Source organism: Parasteatoda tepidariorum, chromosome 8, assembly GCF_043381705.1.
Source record: "Parasteatoda tepidariorum isolate YZ-2023 chromosome 8, CAS_Ptep_4.0, whole genome shotgun sequence".
Taxonomy (NCBI): Eukaryota; Metazoa; Arthropoda; class Arachnida; order Araneae; family Theridiidae; genus Parasteatoda; species Parasteatoda tepidariorum.
In genome coordinates this window covers 481626-501621 of record NC_092211.1, presented here as the reverse complement: position 1 = coordinate 501621, position 19996 = coordinate 481626, and the positions used below count along the sequence as shown (strand labels likewise).

Below are 19996 nucleotides of genomic sequence, written 5' to 3'. Positions count from 1 at the left end.
GGACCGAGGTTGTGCGGTATTGGTCCTCGTTAAACTGTTCTACCTTAAAGTGCTCGACATCGCGTGCAGATCGTCGGGCTACCGAAGCGGGGGTGCCATCCTCTCCACAGAGAATCAAAATTGCGATGGCACGTCTTCGGATCATCCTCAGGGATGTTTCCCAGACCGTCACCAATAGCCCATTGTGCAGCTTTAGTGCCACGTAAATGAACAACAACAACAAAAGCCCATTGTGCAGCTCTAGTGCGACGTAAATTAACAACAACAACCTATTCAAAAATAAAGCATTTTGAACATCGACTCCTTATTTTTGAACATTTGCATTGGCATCATAGAATTTCACGTCGCGCTAGTTCACTGTATGCAATTTGCGCAGTTTCGATCGGAATCATTGGAACCTGATTGGTGAAATTTCGTGGGAGAATATATTTCACAAATTTCTTCCCTTCTTCTTCTTATAATTATTTCGCATCCAGTGAGAATACTTTCTAATCTGTTTAGTGAAAATAACCTTAAGTTTAGAAGCATGTTGGGCTCGCATAAGTGAATTTTGGGTTCTTTTACAGTAATGTTTGTTTGGCAACAAGGTTGAAACTGAAATGAAAACATAAAAATTAAATGAATTGTGTCAACAACTTTGGTGAGAATGGGTCCGGTGGATTAATTTGTTAAAATAACAAAATATTTACAATTTATTGCCGTTTTTAATAACATTTATTGTTCAGGTTTCGATGTTTTCAAGCCTTAAGTTACAGTTTCAATTATTTTATTGCAATGGAAGAAATATTTCACGAAAAGGTAGCAAACATGTCATTTCACTAAAAAACTTTTTAAATATTGGTTATGTCAAAGCATATTTATCTCATTGCCCACTTTACCTGTTACTTCTAAGTTTATTAAATTTATATAATTTTTACTTTTTATTCTCGAGTTAATTGGATTATTGTGAGTTTTTGAATATGCTTAGTGAAGTTATGATTTAGAAACAATTTTTTTTTCAAAATGAAAAACATATTAATGTGAGCTTTACTTCTCATTCTTTAATTTTGTTATAGCCTATGAGACTTTTATAGATGATATTCATTTAATTTTGAATTCACAGACAGCAATTTTTTAAAGACTTTTTTTTTCACAATTCAATATTCTTTTATTGGCAAAAATGAAAACACATTTTACATTTATAATACATTTCTATGGCACATTATGCCTTAATAATAAAACACATTTTACTTACATTATTACGCATTACTCTAAGAATGCAAAATTGCTGTAATATTTTGATTGTGAGATTTCCTTATCATGATCTGCAGCAAAATAATCTTTAAGTTGTGGCAACTTCCATGCAGTGGCCTGCGAGAAACTAAGGAAAAATATCTCAAAGAGGAACCTCTTTTCTTTTAATATTTTAATGGTAGGCACTGTATTCTTGTTCATTTGCCTTGGAAGATGCCAGAAGTGTTGCTCTTTAACTATTCTCGATGGGCATCTATGAACCTTAGTCACCGAGGCGAGCAACATTACACACGCCACCCGTTCATAGGGTGGGCCACATTTACCAACAAAGGAATAGAAAAAGCCAAAAACCTGGCCAGAAATAGAAAAATCAGGGAAATTTGAAACCTAATCTGAGTGGCCACCCTGTGAAGTTTTTTTTTTGTAAAAAAAAGAATTTAGGTTTTTTTTAGAAAAATTTGATCAAATTCTTTCAAATAACTGTCAAGAGAATGTTTACAGCACCACATACAGAGCAAATTGAGCTTGTCAAAGAGGGATTTCTTGAATCCGCAATTCAAACTTACCGTGCCGTATTAATATCAATATTTTTTATAAAAAAAAATCACGAAAATATCAATAATAATAGCTGAGCAATGAAAGACATCAGGATTTCAAAAATACTGAACAAAAATTCATAGCAATAATTGCCAAAAGAAAATCATAAAAACACTACTTATATTTAAGATTGAAGCAGCATGAGTAAAGACTCAAATACATTATTTAAAATTTTCATGTGCATAATATATTAAAAATCATGGTTTGATTTAACATGCATGTTGATTAAATAAAAAAAGGTCAAATGTACCACATTGATTGATTCTTTTGCTACAAATCTGAATTTCTAACAATTTTTCCTGACTATCATATTTTATTAAAATGTAAAATATCATGTTCTTTGAAAAAAAATGAAAGATAGAACATGATTTCTGGAACAAACTATCATTTAAATTTTTACAATTTCGGAAATCATTTGAAATTCTAGATGAAGCCAGTCATTATCGCTTTTTTTATTTATTTATTTTCAAATGAAAATAGAAAAATCAGGAGCAGTTCCTTCCTCTCCCAATTTACAAGAAAGGCATCTTTTAAATATAATTCTGCTAAAAAAAAAAAAAAAAAAANAAAAAAAAAAAAAAAAATCGTAAATTTTTGCACAGAAGAAAATCAAAATGTTCCCCCCTCCAAAGGATAAATCTTTCTGCAAGAATTCTGTAATGTTCTGCAACAATGACATCACGATTTTGCTATGGGGTGTAATGTATGACCTAATAAATGGGTATGACTTTATAGACACAAAAAATTTCAGACATTTTTGTGCTTGACCAATCACGTGTATGATTTACGTGTGTCAGAAATTTTCGAGCATCTGTAACAAACCTCTCTAGCACTAACATCTTTCTCCAAGATACTTTTAGTAATAACAAACATATATATTGCTTATTTTAAAAAGTAAAAGTAGTGCTGTGTTTACAAAAAAATATATATAATTTTTTTTAATTGAACATGAAATAATTTTTTATTCTAATATTAAGGGGGATATTCTCGCATTTTGTTGGAGGAGGGAATGCACAAATTATTTTCTTTTTCATATTTTGTAAATAATCAACACAATAAAAAAATAATTAAAAATCATGAAATCTGTGTGTGTAGTAGTAGTAATTGCCTTAAAAAGATTGATGAAATCATGCGAATCGAACTCCTGAAGTGCGTGCCTTGTTTTACGATTAGGTTATTGTAATAAATAATAATGAATAAATATGTCGTATTTAAAAACTATGGAGTAAACAAAAGCAATAACTGCCAAAAATTCCATAAAATTGTTGGCTTAAAAATTAAATACTCAAATGCAAGATTCAAAATTTCCATATTGTTTGAAATATGTCTAGATATTTAAAAACTACGTAAAAGTTTAATATCAATAATTGCCGAAAACGCAATCATAACATTACAATGAATGAAATATATCAGCAACAATCATCGCCGTAATTTGAGCATATTAAAGAGTGACTATCTAAATGCTTGATTCAAATATTAAATATAAATTTCTGTAGAAAAAGAAATGTCATTTATTGAAACTTTTCAAAAGAAAATTTTTCTGTGAGAACTCTAACATTCTGCAACAATGTAGCCGTGTAGCTACAATTCTGCTAGGGGGTGTGTATGTGTTCCAGTTGTTCTTTGATAAAGAACTCTATAATCATTTGTTCTTGATAAACTGAATTATTAATATTTGTTTCAGTAAGATTCTAAAATGCTTCAATGTTCTTTTCACAGCAAGAGGGTTCATTATGTGCTCAACATTGCTTAAATGCTCTTTTGCAAGCCCACTATTTTACTGCTGTTGAATTAGCTGCTTTAGCAAGACAGATGGATGATGAAGAGCGTTCTCGTATGGCTGAAGGTGGAGTTCATTCAGAAGATTATCACAAATTTTTGCAAGTAAAAATACAAAACAAGCTATTTTGCATGCAGAAAATTCAATTTTCATTTTTTTCTCCATCTATATAGATGGAGCCAGCAGCAACATAAATCTGCAGTTTTTAAAAAGCAGAATATAAGTATTTAGAGTGTGTGAAAGTATTACTTACAAATATGTATGACTAATGATTTTACCTGGAAGCACATAATAAAATTTAAAAACAATAAATAAAAATATATTTAGTATGCATAAATTTAAAGTGAATAAGTTTAAAGTAAATTAAAATGTGATATTAATTTATTTGCATTGTGGTTTATTGTACATAATTCATAAAATATGCATGGGTGTGCAGAAGGAAAAAAAATTATTTTTCCTTAAAGTTGACTTTAACAATTTTTTTTTCTTTCAAATTACAGAATTTGTTACTAATTCAGTAGTAAATTAATTTCTTGGTTATGATAGAAATTCTAGAATTATAGATTTTTTTTAATCTTTTTTAATTTTAGAGAATATTAGGAACATTTTTTAATTTTATTTGTACTGATTTGTTCTGAATATTAAATTTTATTCTTCCCACATGCAGATATATATTCAGCGTTAGAAATTATATATATATGTAAAATATAAGTAATAACTATATAAAATAAAGTTTAGGCATAATCGTTAGGTACTGGTCCACACAAAATTTGACATTAAATATGTTTGTAAATCACGTAAAATCATTTTCATGCTTCATAATAAGATTACATTTATTAATTCATTATGAATAAAACTTGATTAGTTATAGAAAATTTATTTAACAACTTAATAAATCACTAATTGGTCTTATAAAAAAAAATGAATAAATAGATGCTCACAATTGCAGCTACTATCCAATTGAAATTCAGAAAGCATCAATGTTTAAAAATGCATGCTTGCAATGTATTTTTTGTTATTTCCCACTTCAAACTCTGGCAATTTGTAATTTGTCAAATACTGATTTTGAATTACATGAATATTTTTTAATGTATCATCCAGTTTTTTAAAAAAGGTGCTCCTATTTCTTAAAATTACATTTTGCATCTTAAAGTTAAATAATTCTATTATGAACTAGAAATGAAATGAATAAATTTAACTAAGATATGTCACAGAAGTGCTATGTTAAATCATTCCATTCTACCCAAACCATTCCAACCAAATTAACTTGTCATTGTTCCACAATAGATTAAAAGCAGACTAGTTGTTTGTCCCACAATCTTGGGTGTATTATTTCAGAGTAACCCAAGGGGAATTTGGTGGTCTCAGATCAGTCAGCCACCAATAATTTTAAACACTGGCATATATATACAGGGTATCCGAGCACCTGGAATGTCATGAAAAATCATGTAAAGTCATGAATTTTGGTAATGAGCAAAATTTGTCATGAAATGTCATAATTGTAACTATTTTTTGAAAAAAAATCATGAAAAGTCATGGATTTAGGTTGCGGAAAAATCTAATTTTTAGAATGGAATTCACCCCCTCCCCCCAATTTTATGGTGTTCTGAATATCTGAATTTGTTACAAAATCCCCACTCACAGTGATATTTGATTAAAATATAAAATGTTTTTATCATGTTCTTTTAAAATGATGGTGATCTTTCAAAAAATGAAAGAAGAAACATCATTTCTAGAGCAAATTATCTTTTAAACTTCTGTGATTTCAGAATTTTTATTATTATTATAAATTTTTTTTTTTATCAATTTCAAATTCTAGCTGAAGCAAGTCAGTCATTGGCGAATTTTTTTATTCCGAAATGAGAGCAGAAAAATCAGGAGTATTTCTTTTTCTTCTGATGAACAAGAAAAGTTTATCTTTAGAATATTGTTCTGCAGAAAAAAAGAAGAAAAAAATTATTTGCTTTTTTGTTTTTTTTTCCAGCTATTTTATTGTTTCAACTCTTTCTTTACTCTGTTTTTAAATTTAAAATCTATGGATGGTGTTTTCAGTAGAAATGTAAACAATAACAATCTCGAGCTGTATGCCTGCTCTAGTTCCGGTTTGAAAGTTTGCGGCTGCTTACTACATGTTATTCTGCGAGGCTATATTTTCAAACGGATAATTTTGTTTTCAATAAAAGAAATAAATTAGATAATTTCTGAGCTCAAATCTGCCGTATTTCATAAGATATTAATGTTATTATGTAATTCTGGTGAGTTTGAAGTGAAATTTTTTTTTAGTTATTTAGAAATATATTGTTAAAAAAGGTGACATGGTTACTAGATTTTGAATAACTCGCTTTTTTGTCAGTCTTGTTTTGGCCTCTTTCCATAAGTTTATTACTGTTTATTCTTGTTGCAAGCTGTGCACCATCTTACGTTAGTGTTAACACTTTTAGCATTGTAAACACAAGTATTGTTAGCATTGTAAGCACAAGTAATAAGTAATCAAATACATTGTTTCAAGAATCTCAAAACACAATGACGCCGAATGGCTTTAAAATACAACGGAAACAGTAACCCGGAAATTTAGGCGGTACCGAGCTTGCAGCGTTCACTAGTGTAGAAAACACCATCCATAAATATGAAGAAGCAGAATATAAGTTTTGATTATACATGTCACTTCAATAAGTGTTATTATAATGCTTTTTTAAATTTATTGTTGTGTTTTTGTCGGAGAAATTAGTAACTTCATAAAGTCATGAAAAATTCTTGGAATTAGTCATGAAAAGTCATGGATTTGAAAATCTAAAATGTTGCAGATACCTTGTATATATTAAGACAGAGTAAGAGCAAGTTGGCATCAGCAAATTTCATTTTAGTTCATAGAGCGCAAACTCCGCAGCCCTGATGCACAGAATAATAACGTTCCCAATTTTTTTTTTTATTCACAAGAATAATTTCGAAATTTTACAGAGGCACGATTATCTAAATGTATATAGCAGATCTGCCAAATATTTGAAGTGTAGCAGAATTTCTGTTTTAATTTAAATATTTTATTTAAAAAGCTTTTTACCACCACAACATACAAATAATAAAAAAATATATATGTTATGGTGAAACACTGAATTCTGGAGAATGTCGACATTCACCGGTGAATGTCAACATTCATGTAGTCGCTTGGTGTATGTCCGAAATATTTGCTAAATACCCTTATTTCTGACTCTCACCGGTGAATGTCAACAATCACTGAGTCGCTTTGGTGAATGTTCGAAATATTTGTTATATCCAATTTTATATTAATTTATTCGTTAATATTATTATATTTATTTGATATATCTATATTTATTCTATATTTTAATACTTACTGACGATAGATTAGAAGAAACATATACTTATTTGATATATTTATATTTATTCTATATTTTAATACTTACTGACGATAGGTTAGAAGAAACATATATATCGGGCAAATGTATACCAGGCAGTGGCACTTAACCTTAAAAAAACATCAATGTAGGGTATACCGGGCAAATGTATACCGGGCAGTGGCACTTAACCTTAAAAAAACATCAGTGTAGGGTATAACGGGCAAATATATACCGGGCAGTGGCAATTAACCTTAAAAAAACATCAGTGTAGGGTATACCGGGCAGTGGCACTTAACCTTAAAAAAAACATAAGTGTACAGTTAAAATATCGAATAAATGTAATTATATCCACGAATAAATTCATATAAAATCGAATGTAATAAATATTTCGGACATTCACCAAAGCATATCTATGATTGTCGACACGCACCGGTGAGGGTCCGAATGTACAAGAATGTAATGAAATATTCGATCTTTCCCTGACGTATTTGGCATTTGTCAACATTCACCTGTGAAAGTCAACAACCACCGATTTTGGTCTTTCGCCGTGACATATACATAAAATATCAGCAAAGCAAGCATTGTTATAGGTAAAAGTAAAATTTTAAGAACTTATGCATTTTCTTCTTATTTTTTTCCAATTTAACTACTACTTCAAATAATGAGAGCTTGAACTTGTATGTAGTTTAGAATTGAATATTTTAAAAGATAAGACATACTTGCCTTAAATACTTGATATTTGATGACAAGCTGGTGAGTAGGTATTTCACACCCTGATTCTAGTTTTTAAACAATATGAAAGAATTAATTTGAATTTATATTTTGTAGCAACCTTCTACGAATGTGGATGATTCGGGTTACTTTTCTATTCAAGTAATAGCATCTGCTTTAAAAGTTTGGGGATTGGAACTCATACCTTACAGTAGTCAAAATCCACTTGCTCAGTCGGCTCGTACAGATCCTACGTAAGTGCTTTCATCCTCATCGCTCTCTTATGTATTTTATTAGAATTTATTATTATAGTAGCTGATTATATTTATTTTGCTTGTCATTCTCTGCAGTTCGATAGCAAAGAATGTGATTGTTGCACTATTTTAGTCTTTCACTTACAAATTAAATACCCCAGAATCTATCTTTAAATATCATAATCTGAAAAATTTTATTAACTCTGATATAACAGTCAGCTCTTCCTCTTTAAAAATTTGTTTAAAATTGTTTGTAAGTAAAGAAGCTACACGAGCAGCAGTATTTATTGATAAGATTCAGGAAAAAAATTACCTGAAATCTTTTAATCTATTCTAAATTATACTGTTTTTTTTTTAAAATCTATTTATATTCTGAAGCATCTCAAAATGCCTTTTGTTATAGTTGCGCAGGGTAATGACAATTTAAAGGAAGATATTAATTAATAAACAGTATAAGAATCAATAAGATCAATACATATAAAGCAAATATAATATATAAGGCAAATTGCAATAAATATATAAGTACAGTAGTACAATACAGTTGAGTCTCGATAATTCGAGGAGGGCAGTATTGAGCTTACCTTGAAATTTCGAAAACTCGAATTACCAAGAACTTGAGATTTAGGAAAAATTTTAATTAATGGGAACAAAGCAATTTTCAAATTTCAGTATTTAATTAAAAAATCAGGGGTCTGTCCAGGCCAAATTTACTACCGTTTAACGGTACCTTCACTAATTCAACTTAAGGAAAAACGGTAGTTTCAAAAAATATTTTTTCTTGAAATTTTATTTTTGTATCCTGTAAGAAACGATAAATCCATATTTTTACCATATTCTTGTGTTGATTTTATAATATAATTTTTAATTTTGACTAATTATGTCTAAATTTTCACAAAATAGGTATCTCTCAGAAAAACCTAGACAGACCTCTAAAAATATATTTAAAGAAAATTTACTTACGTTAGATGATCAGGGTACATTCACTGCTTTACACCAAGTTACAATATTCATTATATTGTTGCATCAGGTTAATTGTACTTTAAAATAATTATCTAATGTTTTTTATTTAAACACACTGTTCACATGTTTCAGTGTTTAATACACAAATTTGTTTTTTAACATTCAGTTGTAGTAATCGTCGTAAAACCAATCATAGTAATTGTTCCACCTGTTTTGTGTGTGTTGGTTTGGAAGCGAGAATGATTTTTTTTTACTAGCTCGGATTTATTGGAAATTCAAACTATCGAGACTCTACTGTGTTTGAAATAAAGTGATAAATATTTATAAATTTGTATTCTCAGTCATACTATACATTTTTGAGTGGATCTTTTCATGACTGGAAAACTGCAGCTTTATAAGAAACATACATTAATTAACTTCTTTTCATTGCAGGAAGCAATTAATCTTAGGAACACAATTCTGATGCTATAATTTTTATTACCATAACTGTATGAATCTATAAAATAATAATTATTTCATAGTTTCTGTACAACTTTTCATTAAGTATTTTTTAATCCAATGTAATTATGCTCTTGTCAATTAAACAAAAAAATATTGAAAAGCAATTTTATATGACCACAATATAATGTTAATTTTTTACCATTGCTTAAGTAAATATGATTGTAAATCTTACATAAATTCTTAAAACAAAATTTTGATTTATTTTATTAAACTATATTAAATTTCTGTGAAAGAGATGGTTGTTTAAATTGAATATGTTAACTTTATAGAATTGAGAAATACTATATATATTTTCTGGTACATAAAAGTCTACTTTATGAAGTCATAAGTTGCAATAGAAATTAAGGAATGAACATTTTGCCAGTCAGAAATCGGAAAGGGACAAATTATCATATAAATAATTAGGTGGGACTAACTCTTTTTGCAAATCTAATTAATCTTTTCACAAATATTTCCTTATGTGTGAAATTTAGAGAATTATGATGATTGAGTATTTTAATTTTGACCTTAAAAATTGAATGTCTGCTGTGCTTATTTTTATTTAGTATTAAATTGGATACTTTTCGTCCCATGCTAAATCTTTTAAGCAAAAATATTTTTAATTAAAAAATTTTCAGCGCACAAAATGATCTGCTTTGTTCTATTTCTCACAGACTCCTTTAAGCTTTGCCTCTTTTTTTTTCCCTTTGTATTTTCAATACCTATAGTTAGTCATATTTTATTTGCAAGTAAAGGAGAGAAAGAAAATTTTCCGTATTCAATAATAATAATCTATTTTTACTTAATTACCCATGAATTTTTCTACATTTTTGTATTTAAGAAGTGAAAATTCCATTTTCAAAAGTATGAGTTTAGAATTTGTGTTATACTCAGAATATATATATCCTTGCTCTGTATGTATATATATACAGAGCAAGAGAAACATATTAGAATTAGAAGTAAATAAAAATTTGATGGAAAAAACGTAAAGGTTATCATTTGGACGTATTCCTTTACGTCCGAGACATTTCCAAATAAATTATAATTATTCTAGGATAAAAATTACTCATTATATATATATATATATATATATAATTCGTGGGACTTTTGGAAATCCGGATATTAGATTTTTCCGTATAATGGACCCTCAAGGTAAACAAAGCTTAAAATGATCTAATAAAAGTTAAGAAGCAAAAAGTAAATAAACATTATTTTTCGGGCAATAATGTTTTAGTATTAGAATGAGATCTAATCAATCAAAAACAAAATATAAGAAAAAAATAATTATTGCTTAAAATATAGAAAACGAAAAAAAATTTGACAGTTATGAAAATATTAATTCCTCTCTCCGCCATTTTGAACTGAAACGATTCAAGCAAGAAGGGGAAATTCCCGTCATTAGTTAAAGTGGATAGGTGTAGAAGAGAATTCATTTCCTCCTTATTTGTCATTCAAGTTGAGGGTTATGAAAATATTAATTCCTGTCTCCGCCATTTTGAACTGAAACGATTCAAGCAAGAAGGGGAAATTCCCGTCAATCTCTAAGGTGGATAGGTGTAGAAGAGAATTCATTTACTCCTTATTTGTCATTCAAGTTGAGGGCAGGGCAGTGACAAATTCTTATTTTCTCTCCCATCATTGGCTATCAATCAAGCATAAAGGCACGACATGCTGATTGGGTTCCCTTTATTTTTTCTTGTGTGACTGAAAGTGACTCCTCCACGTTAACGTCTACTGTGTTTACCCTTTTTCACAGTATTTCATCTTTCCCTAACACTCTAATAAAAAGGTTCCAGGAAATGCCTTTTTTACTATCCAGCTGCATAGGAAAGAAGGGGGGAGGGGACTCTGTTGTGCTCTTTTGAAAACAAATCTCCCTCCTTTTCTGCATTCCTGAAGAGACGGTCTTGAGAGGTTTTCTCTTCCCCTTTCTGTTGATTTATGGGTTCAATGCATGAATCACTAGCAGCTAGAGAAAGAAAAAAAAACGTGTCCAAAGACCTTTTTTTTTTTTTAAAGGAGAGGGGAAGATAAGAGATGTTTGTTTATTTTGATTGTTAAAAAGTGTCCGGGAAATTGACCCTTCCGGAAAAGGGTCGTCCGGATATGGGACGTTACACTGTATATATATATATATATATATACATATATATATACATACATATATAAACAATTTAAGCATTTGCCGCCTTGCTGAGTGTGATAAAATCATAAATTTGGCGAAACAAATTCAGTTAAGGCGAACAATTTTTTCTACCGGATGTGCTCCGGAAAAAATCCGGTTTTCCGGATTTTTCACTAACAGTGATCCGAAAGTTTCCGGAGATCAAAGGTTCAGACGCTTAAAAAAATCATTGATCACAGAAGTTTCCGGAAATCAAATTTTCAAAGGTAGAACTTAAAAACACAGTTTTTTTTATTTGTCTGTAAAGGAGAGCCAGAGAGCTACTTTCTAAGCTTACATTCATGATTAGTATTCATTTTTTCTCAGCAAATAGTTGTTATAATCATAAACTCAAGAAAGAAAGACATATTTGTAAATTTTAATTACTTCTCCAGGTCATCATAGGTATGTGTAAATGGTATAGGTATGTGTCAAATTTTAAATATATTTTAAGTAAACTAAGAAATATTGAGAAAAAGGAAAAAAACCTTGTTTAAATTTCTTTCTAATTTTTCAATTTAAACTTCTTTTTTTTTAACTCAAGAAATTTTCCGGAATTTTGACTTGGGCTCACAATTACCCCTGGAAATGTATATATATATGTTTCCTATATCCTAAAAATCATAACAGTAAGAATTTTATATTAGAATCTAATAAGAATTATATTAAGTCCAGATAATGTAAGTAACAAGAGTAATGATATAAGCAGAAAAAAAAATTTCTCCATAAAATACAGATTGATACGTTACTGTATCATGTGATATTTTGTGGCAAAACTCTCCTGCAGCTTGTGTTAATAAAGTATATTACATCTATTTATCTAGAAAAAATGTTCTCATAAAAAAAAATTATTGTTTATTAAAATAAACTTATTGTCAAATTTAATACAGCTGTAAAAATTAAAATTTAACTTTGATTTTATCTCTTTAGATAAAATCGAAGACTTATACTTTCAATCAAATAAATCATACTTTTCAATGAAAGGTAATGCGTAACCGCCTGCAGTTGGCTGACTATAAACTCCTCCCAAATTTTGATTAAAAAAATCTCTGTGAGTAGTATAAAAACTAATAAAACAGTAGAATAAAGCAGAATTAAATGCCTCAAATAAGTTATATTTTCTACTGTGATCCTTTTCTTCTTTTTTGAATAATTTTAAAACGTCACAGTGAAAAATAAGTAAGATAGTAAAAATTCTTTTATTAAAAAATAATCGATTTGAAGAATGAACAATTTTATTTAAAATAAAATATACTTATTTAAAAGATTCCATTGCAGTGTGGGATCTTTATTACGACACTGCTTAAGTTATTGAATAAAAAATAGATGTTCTGCAATTTTTAAATCTTTAGTTTTATGGTATTCAAATTCTCATTGTGTTATATTCCTAAAATTCTCTTGAATAAATTATTTTATAACCGTCATTGAACAGCCGGCCCAATGTTTTTGAGTTTAGGACTACTAGTGTTCAACTCTGTAGCCAAGTAATTTTGAACCCAATCCAGAAGAAAAGGAAACTCCTGGGTTAAGTATTTGGAAAAGTTTACCCTTGTGGAGGACTTTTTGATGGAACTAACACACATTTATGTTAAAATGAGAAGGATACCATGAAAACCTTCCACAGTTAGTTTGACGGCAAGGGGACTCTAACCAATTATCTGTCTACCACTGAGGATATTTTTTGCCGGTACTGTAGGGTGGTGCAAGCAGGATGCCGAAATTCATATCGACCAGCCATCGCTGATATTCGAACCCGGTTGATCTCACTGGAAGGTGAACTCTCTATCCCCTGAGTCATCACAACACAATGAATAAATTATCGTAATTTTTTTTAAAAACGTAATTTAGAATATAGTCTCTCTAAAAAAAAATCGCCTTTGTTTATAAAAGGATATATCATGAGAGGAAATGCAAAATTAATTGTATATAACATATTAAAACTAGTTTTTTAAAGTAGTAAACTAAATCATATCTATTTTGCTGTTTGCAATGTGGTATTATTTCATGATCAGCAAATGCACAACTTTATTGCCAATGTATAAGTGGACTGCTTCATTTTGGCAAAATTTTTGGGATAGGAAAAGGTGACTTATACACCGGGATCTTTGATATGCTATCAAGTAATGCATTTCATTTTTAGTTTGCAACATTAGTGATTGTTAGTTCTGATAGTTTCTGAGCATAAACATTATTTTGAATTGAATATTCTGATTTCTTCTACAGAAAAATGTCTGCCTACATCTGCAATTATCGAGACCATTGGCTGACTATTAGAAAAATTGGGCGTCAGTGGTTCAATTTGAATTCATTGCTGTCGGGTCCTGAACTCATATCTGACACCTTTCTAGCACTATTTCTTGCTCAACTTCAGGAAGAAGGTAGTAAATAATTACTTCTTGTAACTATGTTCTAAATGTGCACATCAATATGAATGTGCACATCTAAATGTGCACTTCTTGTAATCCTCAGACAAACTTAATTAACTTAAGTAAATTTACTGTTCTAAATGATTCTAAAAATGTCACATTTCTTTTCAAACTGTTCCACAAGTCTAATAATTGCTTCTTTATAAAAAAAAATTTTTTTTAATGAATAGAATAGGCTCCAAAGTGTAAAATATTTTAATCACTTCAATATTTAAAAAGTTAAGTATTTCAATATAAATATAATAATGTTTAAAATAATCACTTTAACATTTAAAAATCTGTGTTTCTGTTTAAACATTAGATTTTCACTATTTTTCATTTTTAGATTTCCTTTTTGAAGTTTTTTATTAAAGATTTCATCTTGTAATCAAAATAAAGTTTGCCTGCGGATTATATTGATGTGCACATTTAGATTCAATTAAAAATTTACAGTAGCGTAATATCAATACTGTATGTATGAAAACTAAATTTACAAGTTAAGGTAAGATTTCGCAACTGCAAAGTCACTTACTCTTAATTTATTTTGAGCAGTTTGTCTATAGATCAAACTAGAAACTAAAAAAAAGAGTAATTTACTTAAATTCAATAAGAGCAAATTTTTGTTATGTTGGTATGTTTTAATTATTTCTGTTAATTAGTTATGGGCACAATTTTATTTATTTTTTTGAACACCGCATTTTAATTTTATAATCTCATTCTGTATTTTAATCCTTTTTTACTTTAATCAACAACCCCATTCGAGTTTCCCCTTCACCCCTACAAAAAAGGAAAAAATAAATAGTAAAATATACTATTTTTGATTCTAGAGTTTTTTTTGATAAAAAAGTTTTAGCAATTTTTATACTAAAATTTTATTAATAGAACACTGAACAACTCATCACCATTTGATATCAATATTTAGGAAATTTTAATCATGCTGTCCAATAAAAGAATAATCAGTATCAATTAGTTAATTTTTCTTCACACCAGTATTCATTTAAAATTTGCAATCAAGCTTATGACTTTTATCAAATATTTTTAAGTGTGGCTTCAATAATTGTGAAATGAAAACACAGTAGATATAGGTTTTGGCATTTATGTTCAAAAGTAAATATCTGAATAAATTATTTATTAGATCAAAAATTCTAATCTTTGAATTATTCAAAACAATACTTTTAAAAATTGCATTAATATAAGCTGAAAATGGGATGCTTTGAACGCACGCAAATCAGAAATATCAGGACAAAGAGCTAAAAATAAAGAACAAATAATGACAAAATATATTTTATCAGAAAAATTAGATGTTTCTGGACAACTACAAACTCTCACATTATTAATCTTAAATCTCTATTATGTTAAAATAAGGGGGGGAAAGTAGTTTACATTTTGTTTATTATTAAACCATTAGTACTAAAACTTACTTTTACTATTTTATTTACAGCCCATGTTATTTTTGTACTATTTCATCATTCCATTATTTTTAAATATATTTTAATCAATGGAATATGTAAAATAATGTATAATTAATATGGTATATATACAAAAAATATGTATGATATATTGCCTTAAATATATTTAAAATTTGTATTGGTTCAATGGATTAAAAAAAAAAGAAAGAAATGTGTATTTCATGAAATTTAAAACTAATATTATAAATTGTATATAGCTAAAAAATGATATTAAATAAACATTACTAAAGCATTGCAATTTCATATTGCAGGTAAGCAAAACAGGAAATCACTCTTTAACATATATTACTAAAATAAAATATAAATGCTAAGTGTTTATTTGCATGTTAACTGTCGTTGTAAAGTTTCATAAAAGCATTTTTAAAGTATCCAGCTGTTTTTATGTTAAAATAATTCTTTATGTTAATTTAAGGAGCAAAATTGAATTTTTAATAAAAACCTTAACTGATAAATACTATGCAATACTTTGTAACGATTTAGTTAATTTCAATTAAGGAATTAAAATACAATTTGACATATTGCTTTAAAAAAAAACACAAAAATCGGGTTTAAACCAGAGGAAGAATTTTTTTTATTTAAAAAAACTGCATTTTTCCTACTCTAATCCTAATGTTGTAGTTTTTATTGTTCAAGTAAATTTTATGGAAGTATAAAAAAATAATTGTTTACTAACTACCATATAATGATGCTTACAAATATTTTTTTTTCAATCTAATTACACTTTTGTAACTTATAACAATGAAACCAACTAAATACCATTGCTACTGTAAATCAATGGTTTTGTATTTTTTCTCCATTTTTTTATGTAATTATGATTGCTATGTAAATTCTTGTTATAATTAAATATTTAAATTTGACTTGTGTAAACCGTAATAAACTGGAATCTACTTCATTTAGGAGGAAATGATTTTTTACCTGGTTTATTGCTTTCTCTAACTAAATTAACTTATATGATTATCAAAACGAGCACTCTGTATAATTACTTGATTAAAAACTTAATTTGCTTCAGAAATATATGAATTGGGAATACCAGTCAACATGTTTCAAGTGCTCCAAGTCTTGAAAATGGGCACCTGTTTTTGTGCTCTTGAAACATTTGGACCGTTATTTCCTTATTTCCAATTTGTATATTTTTGAAACAAATGAATTAAATTTTTATTCAAGTTATATATTTCCGTTTCAATTTTTTGGGATTATTTATGTAAATTCTTCATAGTTGAATATTTCTTTTGCAAACCATAGATTGTTATTACTCAAATTATCGTGGTCTTTTATTTTCTCGGCAAGACTATCTTTAAACACAATAGAACTACAATTATACGACACCATGAAATGTATCTCAAAATTACTGGATAATCAATTTTTTTTCAAGTTGATTTATTAAATGTATAACCATTAGTAAAATTACTGAAAGTAAGTAGGTAAAGACTGTAATGAAGTTTTTTTTTAAAAAAAAATCATACTTTTCCCTTGTCATAAATAATGGTGCACATCATGAAATCTCCAATATTTTTTTTTTTCTGTTCGAGATATTTTAACAAATTTATTTTAAAAGTAAATGTTGCTTCTTAAATAGTAAGTATAATTTATATGTAGTTTAATCATTGTAAATTGTGAAATAATTGTTTACAAATATCTTGATCATGAAATTTTACACATGGAAGTAATATATCATTGCTTTGTTATAACCAAACAGCAGATTAAGTTTTAAACCTTTAATTTTGATTAATAATTGTCAGGACTCTGATTCCACTCCCACACGTCTGAACAACCCCTGACCCCTGAGGGTCAGTTGTTGAAGGACATGGGAAGTATTGTTCTCCTATCGTGGGGAAGGAAAGATTTTTTAAAGGGGATGGACTCTCATGAGAAATGAGATGATTATGGACACGTTGCAGGGAGAATATAGAGAAGGGAATAAGGTGGCTTCAGATGTAGAGAGCTGTTTTGTGTTTTTTTATATTTAAAATATGTATAATTTCTGTGGCATAATTTTTTCGAGCTTTCTGCGACAATTCTCTCTTACTGAAAGACATTTTTAATAGTAGCATATATGTATGTTACTAATTTAAATTTAAAGTAACAGAAGCACTTTCTTCTTTTTTTTTTTAAAAAAAAAGCCTTCATGTATGGAACAGAACAGTATATGATTTTATTAATTATAAATGTAAGAATTTTTTTTGAAATTTAAACATAAAAAAATGCATATTGGTACTATTCTCCTGTTCTAAAAAAATATTTGTATAGTTAACCTTTTTTAAATTTTTGCTGTCTGGAAGTTACTTTTTATAATATCAATCTGAAATTCTAGCTAAAGCCAGTCATTGCAGAGTTTCTTTTATTCTCAAAAGGTTTCTTTTATTCTCAAAAGGAAAGGGCTCCTATTTTTAAAACCGGCGATAAAAATTGCCTATCAAACTATAGACCAATTTCAATATTACCTGTTTTTTCCAAATTCATTGAAAAAGCTCTAGCTGATAAAATGTACAATTATTTAAAACATACAAATTTTTTCTCTGTTAATCAACATGGATTTATTAAAGGCAAAAGTACAGAAAAAGCTCTTTTGGAATTTTCAAAATTTATTCATAATAGTATTGCTGAAAATAAGATAACAGTAGCTATATTTCTTGATATATCAAAAGCTTTCGATAATGTCAATCACAATCTTTTAATTAAAAAATTAGAATTTGCTGGTTTCAGAGGAATTATGTTAAATTGGTTTGTTTCATATCTTTCAAACAGAGAACATAGAGTTAAAATCCGAAGTAATTTTAGTAATTATATTTTTTCAAACCGTGGTGTTCCTCAAGGATCTATTCTAAAGTTTTAAACCTTTAATTTTGATTAATAATTGTCAGGACTCTGATTCCACTCCCACATGTCTGAACAACCCCTGACCTGAGGGTCAGTTGTTGAAGGACATGGGAAGTGTTGTTCCCCTATCGTGGGGAAGGAAAGATTTCTTAAAAGGGATGGACTCTCGTGAGAAATGAGATGATTATGGACATGTTGCAGGGAGAATATAGCGAAGGGAATAAGGTGGCTTCAGATAAAGAGAGCTGTTTTGTGTTTTTTTATATTTGAAATATGTATAATCCTTGTGGCAGAATTTTTTCGAGCTTTCTGCGACAATTCTCTCTAGTACTAATACCTTAGTGAAAGACATTTTTAATAGTAGCAAATATATATGTTACTAATTTAAAGTAACAGAAGTGCTTTTTTTTTTTATTTTAAGAAAAGCCTTCATGTATAGAACAGAACAGTATATGATTTTATTAACTATAAATGTAAGAATTTTTTTAAAATTTAAACATTAAAAAAGTGCATATTGGTGCTATTCTCCTGTTCTAAAAAAATATTTTTATAGTTAACCTTTTTTAAATTTTTGATCTTTGGAAATTACTTTTTATAATATCAATCTGAAATTCTAGCTAAAACCAGTCATTGCAGCAGAAAGAAGTAGGGAATTAAAAAAAAAACATGAGCCTTCATTCCACTTCGGATATGGGAAAAAGGCATTTTTTGAATATAATTCTTCTGAAAGGAGAAGAAAAAAAAATATTTTGAAAAATTCTGCAGATAAAAAACTCAAACCTCTTTGCTTCCCAAATAAAAAATCTTTCTGCTCGAACTCTGTAATGTTCTGCAACAATGTCGCCACAATTCTGCCACGGGTGTATAATTGTCTGAACATGATAATCCAGAGCCTGAAATAAATGTATAAGTTCTCATCATTGAGTGTACAATAAAAACAAACTGCTAAGGAAGCTGTTTCACAATAACCAAGACCCAAAAACATAATAACGGAATATAGTATGATGGAGGAATTAAAAAATATGTTTTACTGGTAAATACCATTAAATCTGGGGTAAATAAATAATTTATTCTTTCATACCAATATGACTTATTAATTTTATGTTGATGGCAGTAAAAGATATCTGGATCTTTGATTACTAATGATCATGTCATGTGATTTTTTTTCATTGAATAAGAATACTTCAAACGATAAGATGACAATGATTTTTTATGATTTTCTAAGAATATAAGTCAGAAAATTTAGTTGAACTTAAAACCTAGGTATTTAGGTAATTATATTAATTATTTTACAAATATCCTCAACAGGGTATTCAATATTCATTGTTGATGGGAGGTTGCCTGATTGTGCAGCTGATAGATTATTATTAATTCATCCTGCTGTCCAAGTGAAAAAACCTAACCTTTTAACGGAGACGAAAGTGGCCAGTAATTTAATACAGTGTGATGACGAGGAGGAGGACAAGACATTGACGGACACTCTCACACGGACATTAGCAGAGTCTATTCAAATGGAGAATGATTGCTTAGAAGTTGCTTTGTCTATGAGCTTAAGTGGTAAGAATTCATGCTTCTTTTCAGTTTATAGAACAAGTTTTGTCATTGATAAACTGTTAATAGAAATTGCCACAGTGTAATTATTGTTTTAAATGCTTCAAGCTACTTTAATCCGCCACATGTTCAATGTGATGGTTTTAGACCTCTGCCAGGGCTCAGGCTGTGGACTTTATATATATATATATATATATATATATATATATATATATAAAAAAA

General features: G+C 28.5%; 1 protein-coding gene across 1 annotated transcript in view; it reads left to right on the top strand.

The window, feature by feature from the left end:
- The first annotated feature begins 589 nt into the window (after window positions 1-589).
- Window positions 590-19996, top strand: part of LOC107447259 (ataxin-3) — a 32066-nt gene continuing 12659 nt past the window's right edge. The window contains exons 1-5 of the mRNA XM_016062134.3: window positions 590-798; window positions 3550-3714; window positions 7792-7928; window positions 13756-13910; window positions 19532-19780. Of these exons, the coding sequence (XP_015917620.2) occupies window positions 775-798; window positions 3550-3714; window positions 7792-7928; window positions 13756-13910; window positions 19532-19780 (730 nt within the window). The 5' untranslated portion in view covers window positions 590-774. The remainder of the gene's footprint in view (window positions 799-3549; window positions 3715-7791; window positions 7929-13755; window positions 13911-19531; window positions 19781-19996) is intronic.